This window comes from Anomaloglossus baeobatrachus, chromosome 2 (genome assembly GCF_048569485.1).
Source record: "Anomaloglossus baeobatrachus isolate aAnoBae1 chromosome 2, aAnoBae1.hap1, whole genome shotgun sequence".
Classification (NCBI taxonomy): Eukaryota; Metazoa; Chordata; class Amphibia; order Anura; family Aromobatidae; genus Anomaloglossus; species Anomaloglossus baeobatrachus.
Genome location: NC_134354.1, coordinates 95,799,445 through 95,814,374, shown reverse-complemented (window position 1 = coordinate 95,814,374; position 14,930 = coordinate 95,799,445). Strand labels below are relative to the sequence as shown.

Sequence of the window (14,930 nt, the reverse complement as noted above, 5' to 3'; positions counted from 1 at the left end):
ATTAGTTGATCACTAGTGATGAGCGAGCATGCTTGTCACTACTCGGTACTCGCACGAGTATCACTGTACTCGGGCTACTCGGCGGGTACCGAGTAATTTCGCGATACTCGTGCTGTACTCGTGGTCTTCATCCCTGCATGTTGGCGCTCTTTTGAGAGCCAGCCCTCATGGCTGCTGTGATTGGTTGCAGTGAGACACCTGTCACTCAGCGTGGGGGCGTGTCTCACTGCAACCAATCATAGGCGCCGAAAAGCAGGAAAGCAGGGAATACAAGATTGTTTAATGAGCGGCCGGCTTTTTCAAAAGAGGAAAAGCCGCCGGAGTTTAGTGAACAGCTGTGCAGCGCCGCGGCAGTGATCGGGGAACGGTAAGTATGAGAGAGGGGGGAGACTGACCGACAGACTGTGAGAGGGGGACAGACAAGACAGAGAGGGACCGACAGACAGACAGAGAGACCGACCGACGGGCTGAGGGAGATAGAATGAAAAAAAAAATGACCGACATCGCTAGTAAAAAGCACAAAACGTGCGTTTTGGACATCGGAGTGCCACACAATGTTTTCACGTAAAATCTTTCATGTAATCTCAAAAAGTAACATAGACCAGCTCTACCTCACTATTGGGTATGTGCCCTTAACATTTCGGCCATGAAAATTAATTTTGGTGTCATTTTGGAAGGTTTTCTGGTGAGTCCGTAAAAATGGCGTAAAACTCGGACAAAATTGTTCACAGCTGTGACTTTTGAGTGATAAATGCTTCAAGGGGTCTTCCCCATGCTGTTGCCATGTCATTTGAGCACTCTTCTAAGACTTTTGTGACATTTTTAGGGTTTCTACATGCTGCCGGGGGTCATTTCATAAAAATACTCGGGTCTCCCATAGGATAACATTGGGCTCGGTGCTCGGGCCGAGTACACGGGTATCTTGGGATGCTCGGCCTGAGCCTCGAGCACCCGAGCTTTTTGGTACTCGCTCATCACTATTGATCACTTTTGCTATTAATCACATGAATCACATGGAATCATTTTGCAAAATGAGTCTCAGACAGGAGACTTACATACTGATTTTGAGTTTTTTGTGTTAAATATGGCAGATAAGTCCATTAAAGGGAACCAACAGCAGGATGTTCATATATAAAGTAAAGTCAGTGCTATACTGGCACTAGGATACTGAATCTAGGCATACATTTTATTCAGAGATTGGATGTTTTATTTCAGAAATATGTGCAAGGAAAGTTCCAGCAATGCACTGCTATTTGATTGACAGGTGCAACAGGAAGGTACTATGTGGATCAGGTCTTGCTATCTATTCCCGCCCCTCTCTGCCTGCCTGGCCTTCCTCCCCCTGTCGCTATCAAAGACGTTAATTCCAGTGCTGGCAGACAGACAGGGGCGAGAATAGATAACAAGACCCAACCCACATATTCCCTTCCTGTTGCACCTGTCAATCAAATAGTAGTGCATTGCTGGAACTTTACTTGCACATATTTCTGAAATAAAACATCCATCTCTGAATAAAAGCTGTGCTTACAGTCAGCATCTTAGCACCAGTATAGCACTGGCTTTACTGTATATATGAAAATCCTGCTGGTTGGTTCCCTTTAATCTTTAGAAGATTTGTCTATGTTCTTTCTTCGTGAGCAATGAGCATACCGCTCCTCTGCCTCCTGGCTTACTGATTACATGTGGCTGTGCGCTCTTGAATATTGATAGTTCACACAAGCTACATGGTCACACCGCTTGTCCAAAGTAAGTCAGCTCTCATGCTGTAGGTAATCGACCACTCTGAGACTGCAGGTTGGTCAGTAACCTAGGAAAAGATATATAAGCTAAAAAAAACCCCTATCTATTCTAGACAATGCAGAGGATTTTTAATTAGAGAAGGTTGCAAAATTGCTCAATTAATCAAACAACTTGATTGATCAAAATTTAATATTTTTAATCTGATATAACTACCACATATTATCTGTGCAGACTACGTTGGTGCTTGGAGCAGTAGGTGCCTTTGACTGGTCGGGGGGTTTGATGGTGTATTTCACAGACTCAAAGCCACACAAAGTGAGATTTCTCAATGAGTCCTCTGATTTGCACAAAAAAGTGGACTACAGCTACTTGGGTAAGTGCTAACGTTTACTATGGTTTATATTAGTTTAGATTAAATCACGAGGACAGCTTGTTTTGAGGAGTTAAATTGTATTTAATCTAGTTACGATATTTCTCTTGCACTAAATTTGCATGCTATGAAGTGATTTTTTTTTTGCCACTTCACAAAGGTGACATACTGTATATGTATATGGCTTGTCCCACCCCGGCATAAAACAGAACCTGTCTCACCCCAGGATAGATCAGAGCTTGTCCCACCCCGGCATAGAACAGAACCTGTCCCACCCCAGCATAGATCAGAACTTGTTCCACCCCGGCATAAAACAAAATTTGTCCCGCCCAAACATAAAACATAGCTTGTGCCACCTCGGCATAGAGTAGAACTTGTCCCACCCTGGCATAGATCAGAGCTTGTCCCACCCCGGCATAGAACAGAGCTTGTACCACCCTGGCATAGAACAGAGCTTGTCCCACCCCAGAATAGAAGATAGCTTGTCCCACCCAGGCATAGATCAGAGCTTGTCTCAACCCAGCATAGAACAGAGCTTCTCCTACCCTGGCGTACATCAAAACTTGTACTACCCCAGTATAGATCAGAGCTTGTCCCACCCCGGCATAGAACATAGCTTGTCCCACCCAAGCATAAAACAGAGCTTGTACAACCCCGATATAGAGTAGACGTTGTCCCACCCTGGCATAGAATGAAGCTTGTCCCACCTTGGCATAGATCAGAGCTTGTCCCACCCTGACATAGAACAGAGCATGTACCACCCTGGCAGAGAACAGAGCTTGTCCACCATAGAATAGAAGAGAGCTTGAACCACCCCAGCATAGAGCAGAATGTGTCCCACTCCATCATAGAATAGAGTTTGTCGCACCCCAGCATAGATCAGAGCTTGTCCCACCCCAGCATAGATCAGAGCTTGTCCCACCCCGGCACAGAACAGAGCTTATCCCACCCTAGCGTAGAACAGAGTTTATCCCACCCAGGCATAGAACAGAGCTTGTCCCACCCCAGAATAGAAGAGCGATTTTACCACCCTTACATAGAGCAGAACATGTCCCACCTTGGCATAGAATAGAGCTTGTCCCACCCCGACATAGAACAGAGCTTGTCCCACCCTAGTATAAAACAGAGCTTGTCCCACCCAGGCATAGAACAGAGCTTGTCCCACCCAGATATAGAACAGAGCTTGTCCTACCCCAGCATAGAACAGAGCTTGTCCAACCCTGGCATAGATCAAAACTTGTACTACCCTGGCCTAGAACAGAGCTTGTTCCACCCCAGCATAGAACAGAGCTTGTCCCACCCTGTTAGAGAACAGAACTTGTCCCTTGCCAGCATAGATCAGAGCTTGTCCCACCTCGGCATAGAGTAGACGTTGTCCCACCCTGGCATAGAATAAAGCTTGTCCCACCCTGGCATAGATCAGAGCTTGTCTCACCCCTACATAGAACAGAGCATGTACCACCCTGGCATAGAACAGAGCTTGTCCACCCCAGAATAGAAGAGAGCTTGTACCACCCTTACATAGAGCAGAACGTGTCTTACTTCGGCATAGAATAGAGCTTGTCCAACCCCGCCACAGAACAGAGGTTGTCCCACCCTAGTATAAAACAGAGATTGTCCCACCCAGGCATATAACAGAGCTTGTCCCACGCAGGCATAGAATAGAGCTTGTCTCAACTCAGCATAGAACAGAACTTGACCAACCCTGGCATAGATCAGAGCTTGTCCCAACCCAGCATAGAACAGAGCTTGTCCAACCCCGGCATAGATCAAAACTTGTATTACCCTGGCATAGAACACAGCTTGTCCCACCCTGGCATAGAACAGAATTTGCCCCACCCAAGCATAAAACAGAGCTTGTACAACCCCGACATAGAGTAGAAGTTGTCCCACCCTGGCATAGAATAGAGCTTGTCCCACCCTGGCATAGATCAGAGCTTGTCCCACCCCGACATAGAACAGAGCATGTACCACCCTGTCATAGAACAAAGCTTGTCCTACCCCAGAACAAAAGAGAGCTTGTACCACCCCAGCATAGGGCAGAACATGTCCCACCCCAGCATACAATAGAGCTTGTCCCACCCCGACATAGCTCAGAACTTGTCCCACCACGGCACAGAACAGAGCTTGTCCCACCCTAGCATAGAACAGAGTTTATCCCACCCAGGCATAGAATAGAGCTTGTCCCACCCTAGAATAGAAGAGAGCTTATACCACTCTTACATAGAGCAGAATGTGTCCCACCCAGGCATAGAATAGAGCTTGTCCTACCCCAGTACACAACAGAGCTTGTCCCACCCTAGCATAGAACAGAGCTTGTCCCATACTGGCATAGATCAGAGCTTGTCCCACTCCGGCTTAGAGCAAAACTTGTACTACCCTGGCATAGAATAGAACTTTTTCCACCCCGGCATAGATCATAACTTGTTCCTCCCTGGCATAAAATAGCTTGTCCCACCCCAACAAAGAATAGAGCTTGTCCCACCCCAAAATAGAATAGAGCTTGTCCCACCCTGGCATAGAACAGAGCATGTACCACCCCGGCATAGAATAAAGCTTGTCCCAACCCCGGTTTTCTTGAGAAAGCTATCAAGCAAAACGTACATCAGACATCTGGGGTACAGTATCCTTCTGTTGTATTTACTCTATGGTCTGTCCCTTACTGATTTGTGCTGTTCTTTTCTTTGAAATATCTTACATGCATATACATTTTGTTGACCTATACGTTTATATTTCATAATGTAGACATTATAAATATTTTTTTTCTTTACCACATGATTAGCTGTACATGTTAAGATTTACATAATTATTTATTCTATAGTCCCCTTATAGCAGATATGTTTTGTTTACTCTATCATGTATAGCTCACTACATTCCATATTTTCTGTTACATGGAACTAAATATTTTATTGTATTTATTAATAAAGAAATGTATTATTAGTATTTCTTGTAATTTTTATTGTTTAGATATCTATCCTTAGCCTTTCACCATATTTAACTATTGAAATTGTGTTGTCAAAAAATTGAGGCTGATGCAACTGACATATCTGAACCCAGCCTTACTAGGTGATAATAACTTCTCTTGTTAGGCATAGATTTTAAAGATGGTGCTGTTATATCTGTCTTTTAATATATTATACATATCTGATAGAGAATTTATATATTGTTTATATCTTATGGAGAACCCCATTACCTCTTGTGAGTGGTTATATTTTTTATCTCTTAGGATATCTGTTGCTATAGAGTGAGCTAAAATTAATCCATTGGTGTAATAGATCTTAACAGATCCAACTGACTTATAATGGATCTGTGGGATTTCTGCTTCTTTTCCGGTCAGAGACAAGTAGAAGCCTGATGGGACATATTAGCATGTCAGCTTATAGTAGATGCATTATGATCAATTTTGGTATGATTGATTTTGTCACCATCTGCATATCACTGTCCTATCAGGTTTTCATTTTTTAGAGATACGTTCTGTTTATTATCCTATTATGATATAATCAAAGGCAACGAGAGCCTAATTCATGAACAGTCACTGAAAGATCTTAATTGACAACATAACTTTAAACAGAATCTGTCAACATCTTTTACCCACCCAAAGCATTTATATGAGTGTAACCCCTTTAAAAGATAAGCTAGCCGACCCCCTTATGACCCCAAAGCCCTTCTTCAGGAGTGAGAAATCATATTTTGAAAATCAATCTGGAAATGCACTGGGATGTGACGATGCACTTACAGCTCCTCAGCCAAACTAACAGCACCTTCCCCTGGCTTATTGACAGGACAGTTGCCATATAAAAGAACAAATTATCTATCAATCAACCGCAGGAGCTTGCTACTAGTTCAAGAATACAGCAGAGGCTGAGGAGCTGTATGTGCATCATTATGTCCCAACGTACTTCCAGACAAAAAATTTTAAAAAATAAAGTGCTAGTGCAGCACTTTGCGACTCTTTGGTTTATCTTCTAAAGATCTACACAGTCTTATAAATTATTAGGGGATTGGACATGGTCAAGGTTGACAGATTCCCTACAAATTTCTTCATGAAATGTGAAGAATTGGACAGGATTTTAATTTGCATTGCATGTTACCGAAAACAGGATACAGTGTGAGCACGGCAAGTGGGAAATTCTCCCTGTATATAGCTGGAGCACCAAGACATTCCAATGTTGGGAAAGTCCTTGTCTTTGAAGAAGATTATAAAAGTTATCATCTCTGGCAGACCCTGACAGGGGAGCAGGTAAACTTGATTTTTAGCTTTTTTTTTTTTAGGTAAAAGATAGATTATAGGCATCTGCACTGGGTATTTCTAATGTGCCAATTCATAAGCTAGCATTCCCATGTATATTTTTTCTTTTTCAGATGACAAACAACATTACTAATCATACTTTGTCATTATTTATTTAACAAAAATGCACCCAGAACCATGAGCAGTTCTTAATAATAGTATTTCTAAAGATCCTCTATGATATGCTAATAAGTGCAGGGACTAGTAACAAGGACGTTATTTCCTGCGGTCATTCCGCCCTCTTAGCATGTTAGCTTGCCCACAGGGGCGTGCTAACATCCTATTCAACACCCATGGCCCAGGAGCATCAGCAGTGATCCGCGTATCTGTGTCTGTTGCACCGCCTCAGACGCACTAGACCTCTCTGAAGCCGGGACGCATACACCCGGCTTCATAGTGTGCATCACCAGAAGTGTGGGGAATTCTGACCCATGGGCACTGACCCTAAGCGCGGCGTCTGAGGCGGTGCAATGGACACAGGTACGCATGTCACCGCCGATGACGCTGGGCCATAGGCATTGTGTGGAGGACAATGTCTGGTATCATTATGTGTATGGGGACCAAAATACTTTGTGAGGGGCACAATAGGGATATCATTTTGTATATGTGAAAGTTGGCGATGTGGGGACATCAACGTCTGAGGGGGCATCTTTCGGGAATCATACTGCATGGAGGTTATAAAAGGGATATTAAACTGTATCGGAACACCTAGGGGCTTCATTTGGGCCACACAACAAGGATTAGGTGGTGTTAGGGAGTGTGGTTTACCTTTAAATATATTTTGCAGGTGTCCCTTTTTCCTTTGGAGTTCGGAGGTATGCTTATAATCACATGTTTTCAAACATTTCTATAATTAAGGCCCCCTTCACACATGTGTCTCCGGTACGTGTGACATCCGTTTTCACATGTACCGGAGACACTGACACATGTAGACCCATTGAAATCAATAGGTCTGCGTAGACGTGCATGTTTTCATATGGACCGAGTGTCCTTGGGGAGCATACCTGTGTCCGTGTGCTCCACATGTAGACATGTCCATTTTTCTCAGGCAACACGGGTGTCACACAGACCACAAGGATGTGATCCGTGTGACATCAGTGTGACACGTACTGGAGAAAACCACTTTTCTCTGAAATAAAATTAATTTCTGCGCTCACCTTCTCCAGCGCTGCTGTCTCTGTTGCTGCTGCCGCTTGCTTCCGACCCGACTCATTATGCTCATCGCATATTCATTGCACCTGCACCGAGGACCAGAAGCAGCAGCAGTAGCAACGGGGAGTCAGAGGGGCCATAGACTGCAGAGCAGAAGACATCAGCACCACGGACAGCAGTGCTAGGGACAGGTGAGCAGAAATTTCCTGTTCTCTGTGTATTAGGCTTGAAACACACATCCGTGAAACACGTGCGTGTTTGGTCCATTTCCGTGTATACTGGAGACACGGCCAAACGTGCAGCAATGTTACTATATCTCAGCGGTTACACTTGCGTTTTTGGTTATGTCCGTTAGTCCGTCTCCGTGATGCGTTTTGTGGGCCGTGTCTCACGCCAGCATGTCCGTTTTATTCACGCAACACGCAGCACGGACCCAATGAAAGTCAATGGGTCTGTGCGCACCTCCGAGTGACACGGACGCATCTCTGTTTGTTCCCTGTATGTTTTGTGCTTTTTTCATGTCATGTCAGTCTTTTTTCTTTTTATGTTTCGTTCTCTCCCTCAGTCCGTCGGTCTCTCTCTATGTCTGTCTGTCCCTCTAGCTGTCTGGCGGTCAGTTCCCCCCCTCTCTCATACTTACCATTCCCCGATCTCCGGCGCGGCGCTGCACGGCTGTTTTAAAAACTCTGGCGGCTTTTCCTCTTTTGAAAAAGCCGGCCGCCCATTAATCAATCTCGTATTCCCTGCTTTACCCGCCCACCGGCAGCTGTGATTGGTTGCAGTGAGACACGCCCACCACGCTGAGTGACAGCTGTCACACTGCACCCAATCACAGCAGCCGGTGGGCGTGTCTATACTGTGCATTGAAAAAAATAAATAAATAATTAAAAAAAACGGCGTGCGGTCCCCCCCATTTTAATACCAGCCAGATAAAGCCATACGGCTGAAGGCTGGTATTCTCAGGATGGGGAGCTCCACGTTATGGGGAGCCCCCACCCTAACAATATCAGTCAGCAGCCGCCCAGAATTGCCGCATACATTATATGCGACAGTTCTGGGGCTGTACCCGGCTCTTCCCGATTTACCCTGGTGCGTTGGCAAATCGGGGTAATAAGGAGTTATTGGCAGCCCATAGCTGCCAATAAGTCCTAGATTAATCATGTCAGGCGTCTATGAGACACCCTCCATGATTAATCTGTAAATTACAGTAAAGAAACACACACACCCGAAAAAATCCTTTATTAGAAATAAAAAACACAAACAAATTCCCTCATTACCAATTTATTAACCCCGACAAACCCTCCATGTCTGGCGTACTCCACGGACCTCCAGCGTCGCGTCCAGCTCTGCTGCATGGAGGTGACAGGAGCAGCAGAAGACACCGCCGCTCCGGTCACCTCCACGCAGCTAATGAGATGAGTAGCGCGATCAGCTGCTGTCAGTCAGGTAACTCGCGGCCACCGCTGGATCCAGCGGTGGCCGCGGGTAACCTCAGTGACAGCAGCTGATCGCGCTACTCATCTCATTAGCTGCGTGGAGGTGACCGGAGCGGCGGTGTCTTCTGCTGCTCCTGTCACCTCCATGCAGCAGAGCTGGACGCGACGCTGGAGGTCCGTGGAGTACGCCAGACATGGAGGGTTTGTCGGGGTTAATAAATTGGTAATGAGGGAATTTGTTTGTGTTTTTTATTTCTAATAAAGGATTTTTTCGGGTGTGTGTGTTTCTTTACTGTAATTTACAGATTAATCATGGAGGGTGTCTCATAGACGCCTGACATGATTAATCTAGGACTTATTGGCAGCTATGGGCTGCCAATAACTCCTTATTACCCCGATTTGCCAACGCACCAGGGTAAATCGGGAAGAGCCGGGTACAGCCCCAGAACTGTCGCATATAATGTATGCGGCAATTCTGGGCGGCTGCTGACTGATATTGTTAGGGTGGGGGGCTCCCCATAACGTGGAGCTCCCCATCCTGAGAATACCAGCCTTCAGCCGTATGGCTTTATCTGGCTGGTATTAAAATGGGGGGGGACCGCACGCCGTTTTTTTTAATTATTTATTTATTTTTTTCAATGCACAGTATAGACACGCCCACCGGCTGCTGTGATTGGGTGCAGTGAGACAGCTGTCACTCAGCGTGGTGGGCGTGTCTCACTGCAACCAATCACAGCCGCCGGTGGGCGGGTAAAGCAGGGAATACGAGATTGATTAATGAGCGGCCGGCTTTTTCAAATTAGAAAAAGCCGCCGAAGCAGTGTGAACGCCGTGCAGCGCCGGTGATCGGGGAACGGTGAGTATGAGAGAGGGGGGGACACTTCAGTCACTCGGGGGATTAGCGGTCACCGGTGAATCCTTCACAGGTGACCGCTAATCAGTACACGGCACACAGACAGAGCCGCAGCATGACTATGAAGTCGGGTGAAGTTCACCCGAGTTCATTCTCATCCCGCTACTCTGTCTTCCGACATGTAGTAACGACATTTTGCATCACACACGTACATTTCACACGGACAACACATACACATGTCAGTTATTTCACTCACGCACACACGGACATTCCACACGCACATACGGCTAGCATACGGGATACACACGCAGGCCACACATACCATAAAAACGGACCTAAAAAACGGAAAACGGACCCGAAAAATGGCCCGTTTTACACGGACGTGGTTTTCACAGATGTGTGGCGGAGCCCTTATCACGGATTGCACACGGAGAACACTCATGTGCCATGATCACAGCACACGGAGGGCCATAAGCACCTTTTACACGTCCGTGCAAAACGTGTGTGGTTTTTCATGGACGTGTAAAAGAGGCCTAAAAATGAAACATTTTTTTGTTTCCTAGTATTACCCTGTCTCTGACATAACATCTGAATCGTAAGGTCTGTTAAAGGATTTAAAGTTTTCCTTTTCCTTCTGCATACACAGCTTGGATCCTACTTTGGTCATCAGCTTTGCACCATTGACATCAATAAAGATGGAAATACAGATTTTCTTCTGGTTGGGGCGCCATTTTACCACATCAAGGGAGAAGAAGGACGAGTTTATCTTTATAAGATCAACAATAAGGTGATACTTCAGTCCTGCTAGTTATATGTAAATAGTAAGTGAAAATATGATGGTTTACTAATGAATTTTACTTTATGTTTGTTCAGTATCTGTTTCTTTGTCTTTATAGGGGACATTCACACTTTATTCAATACTAGAGCAGCCATACTATTCATTTGCAAGGTTTGGTTACTCCATAGCTCAGATTGGGGACATAAATCATGATGGATTTCAAGATATTGCCATAGGGGCACCTCTTGAGGGACATTTTGAGGATCCAGATGCCTTTGGAAGTGTTTACATTTACAACAGTATGAAAGATGGCTTCCGCAGTACACCCTCTCAGGTATGGACAATTACTACGCTATATATGGGGATGTGCACACGTTCAGGATTTGCTGCAGAAAAGAAAAAGATTTTAAGCTCCAATTACACACATTTATAGTAAGTAAGAAATTGACTTGTCCACCACTGCAAGTTGAGCTTAAGGGGCCCTTTGCACACTACGACATCGCAAGCCGATGTTGCGATGCCGAGTGCGATAGTCCCCGCCCCCGTCGCAGCTGCGATATCATGGTGATAGCTGCCGTAGCGAACATTATCGCTACGGCAGCTTCACATGCACTCACCTGCACTGCGACGTCGTTCTGGCCGGCGCTCCGCCTCCTTATTAAGGGGGCGGGTCGTGCGGCATCACAGCGATGTCACACGGCAGGCGGCCAATAGAAGCGTAGGGGCGGAGATGAGCGGGACGTAAACATCCCGCCCACCTCCGTCCTTCTGCATAGCCGGCGTGAGCCGCAGGACGCAGGTAGGAGATGTTCCTCGCTCCTGCGGCTTCACACACAGCGATGTGTGCTACCGCAGGAACGAGGAACAACATCGTAACATCGGTCCTTCCCAATTAATGGAAATGACCGACACTACACCGATGATACGATTACCACGCTTTAGCGCTCGTTAATCGTATCAAAAATGACTTACACACTACGATATCGACTGCGACGCCGGATGTGCGTCACTTTCGATTTGACCCCACCGACATCGCAGCTGCGATGTCGTACTGTGCAAAGGGCCCCTAAATGCCACTATCAATCTCTGTTAGCGGCATTTAAAGTGTGAGGTCCAAGTGTCATGCTGTCCCATCCTTCCATCCCCACTCCCGTTCTCGTCACAATGCAATCACAAAATGCAATTAGGTTGCTGTGCCTGCCATCATGATATTCATGTGAAGACTAGTTTGTGGCTGGCCTTCATAGGAAGCCATAATTTTCACTATATATTACTGTTAGTGATGGGCGGACCTGGCTATAAAAGTCCAGTGCCGTACGGGTTTAAAAGTACCCAAGCATCGGCCCTCGGGCCCAGGCCCGGAGTTCTCAGGGAACTCTGAGTAATGATCTGGGTCCAGGTAATTGAAAAAAAAAAAAAAAAAGCAGGCATGTTATACTCCCATGGCTGTAACACTGCTTCTGAGGCCGCTCATACTACTTCTGGGGTCAGGCATTAACCTCATACGTATGCACTGCTTCCCCCACCCACCGGCAGTCCCGGTGTCACCGATTGGTTGCAGTCAGACACGCCCTCTCCCTGTGTAACAACGTGTCTGACTACTTTTAATCAGGGACACTGTCTGTGTCTATATTGGTATAAAAAATAATAAATATATACAAAAACTGGTGTGGGTCCCCCATATGATACTCAGCACAGATGAAGCATATGGCTACAGGCTGCAACCTCCAGCCACGCTCTTATCTTGGCTGTGCATCAAAATAAGAGAAACTGCATATAGCTATTTTTTTTTTTTCTTAATTTAAATAAAGAAATATATAATCTCCCCAGTCTGAGAATACGAGCCCACAGCTGTTCCTTTTTTTGATACACAGACAAAATAAGCGCATGGGTGAGGCCTACAGCCTGTAGCCATATGGTTTATGATAGCTGGGTATCATAATATGGGGGACCCTACGCCAATTTTTTAATTTATTTTATTTTTACAGCGATAGAGATGCACATAAAGCGTCTTTGACTGAATGCACTATAAATGTACAAAAAGACTGACCCGCACATCCAACAGGTGTGAACAGGTTCTAGCTGAAAACACATTATAACTACAAAACATATACAGCTGCACACTGAAATGCTAACAATAAATAAGGGAACTCTGGTACTGCATTACTGCTATAAGAATATTTGAAAAAAGAGAGATTATTTAGCATATGTATTTGCCAATGCATGTGAGCCTGGTAACCAATGGCAAGGTAATCTCTGTATACCGGGAACCTAATCTGTATGCCACTATCTGGGTTGAAAACTGCCATGTCTGGGCAGCTAGACTAATATCCTAACCTTATTCGCTGATAGCATTTTAGTGTGCCGCTGTATATGTTTTGCAGTTATAATGTGTTTTCAGCTAGCACCTATCACCTGTTCACACCTGTTGGATATGTGAGTCATTTATAGTGCATCTTTTTCTGATTGAGCACTCCGCCCTATGACCAGCCTGTGTTCACTCCCCTTTATAGCTGGAATCTAGCTGCCCAGACATGGAGGTTTTAACCCAGATAGTGGCATTTCAAGTTAGGATTTTAGTCTAGCTGCCCATACATAGAGGTTTTCAACCCAGATAGTGGCCTTACAGTTTAGCTTCCCAGTATACAGAGATTACCTTGCCATTGGTACGGGGCTCACATGCGTTGGCCAATTATTATGCTAAATATCTTTCTTTTTTTTAAATATTCCTATAGCAGTAATGCAACACCAGAGTTCCCTTATTCATTGCTAGTATTTCAGTGTGCAGCTGTATATGTTTTGTAGCTTGACTGAATGGAGTCAGACATGCTGTCACACACGGTTGGGGCGCTGTCTGAATGCAACCAATCAGAGACACGGGGACTGTTGGTGGGTGGGGGAAGCAGTGCATATGTATGAGGTTAATGAGTGGCCCCGGAAGTGGAGTTAGAACCGCGCAGGAGACTCTGTAAGTATAGCACACCTACAATCGCCCTATCCCGTCTACCGACATTTTTAAGTGCCTGATTCAAATCCCCACAGACTTATATGGGGACTGGTGTTGGGCCAGATATCTGGGATTAGTTCTTGGCCCAAACCATTTTTTTTTCATACCTGGTTGAACCTGCCGATCCTGGGTATCACTAATTACTGTGTTATTGTAGTATGGAAATCAGCCCTTTAATCTAATCCTGTGTAACACTTTTATGTTATGTGCATGTTAAATATGTTATTATATTATTACAGAGAATTAGAGCAATGGATTTGAAACAGAAGCTGCAGTTCTTTGGTCAGTCTGTAGACGGGGGCCTGGATATTACTGAGGACGGATATCCTGACATTACAGTCGGAGCATTGAGAAGTGTAGTGGTTCTTCAGTAAGTTATTGACATAGCAGGTATCGTGTTGCACCTTATGCTCTGCTTACAGGACCAATGTTACCATTGACATTTTGACAACATTGTATTTTAAATAGAGTTTCAGAGTAACAAATAAATAATACAAAAAGTGTAAATGAAGGCAACATTCTACAGTTATCTGCCAAGTCGTCTCTCTGTCACTAAAATATTCCTTTAATTTCTTTGCAGGTCTTGCCCGGTGGTTAAAATAAGGGCCACTCTAAAATTTGAGCCTAATAAAATCTCTATGGTTCATAAAACTGTAAAAGCTAATCTGTGCTTTACCGTAACACCTTTCAACTGGGCAGGTATGCAACCACGAAAAGTCACATTCATGAAGACTGGTGTTTTGTACAAAAATCTAAAATTGGAATCTTTCAGTAGGATCCACTTTCATGTAGGTTGTAGGAAGCTGAATAAAATGACACCTTGATATCTGCAATCCAATGTCTTATTCCAGAGAAATCCACATTTCTCTATCGTTTCATTGGGGGACACAGGACCATGGGTTATGCTGCTGTCACTAGGAGGCTGACACTAAGTAAACAGAAAAAGTTAGCTCCTCCCCAGCAGTATAACCCCTGAGCCGGAGGCGGGCTCAATCAGTTTTTTTGCTTAGTGTCGTAGGAGGCTGATGTGGGCCGACTGGGCCCTCTTCAGCCATTTGATTTTTTGCGTATTTGTTTTCTTTTTTTCTCGGCGACGCTCGTCGCTCTCATCTGTGGTACCTTTTCTGTTTCTGCAGGTATCGTACTTCTCTTCCTCAGCTCTCGCAGCCCGGTGGGTACCACTCCCTAGGGTCGCAGAGGTTTGAGTCTTCGGGCCCTCGCCCCCGTCCATTCCCGCGGTACCAATCCCTGGTGTGTTCGTGTGGGGCAGAATCTTCCTGGGCACCCCTATCCGCTCTGCGGTATC

At 45.2% G+C, this 14,930-nt stretch overlaps 1 protein-coding gene across 1 annotated transcript in view; it reads left to right on the top strand.

Moving 5' to 3' along the window:
• The window catches only part of ITGAE (integrin subunit alpha E), a 207,118-nt gene that overhangs the window by 131,395 nt on the left and 60,793 nt on the right, over nucleotides 1–14,930 (top strand). Inside the window, exons 13-18 of the mRNA XM_075333152.1 lie at nucleotides 1,972–2,113; nucleotides 6,211–6,350; nucleotides 10,486–10,626; nucleotides 10,736–10,951; nucleotides 13,864–13,994; nucleotides 14,205–14,323. Coding sequence (XP_075189267.1) covers nucleotides 1,972–2,113; nucleotides 6,211–6,350; nucleotides 10,486–10,626; nucleotides 10,736–10,951; nucleotides 13,864–13,994; nucleotides 14,205–14,323 — 889 coding nt within the window. The remainder of the gene's footprint in view (nucleotides 1–1,971; nucleotides 2,114–6,210; nucleotides 6,351–10,485; nucleotides 10,627–10,735; nucleotides 10,952–13,863; nucleotides 13,995–14,204; nucleotides 14,324–14,930) is intronic.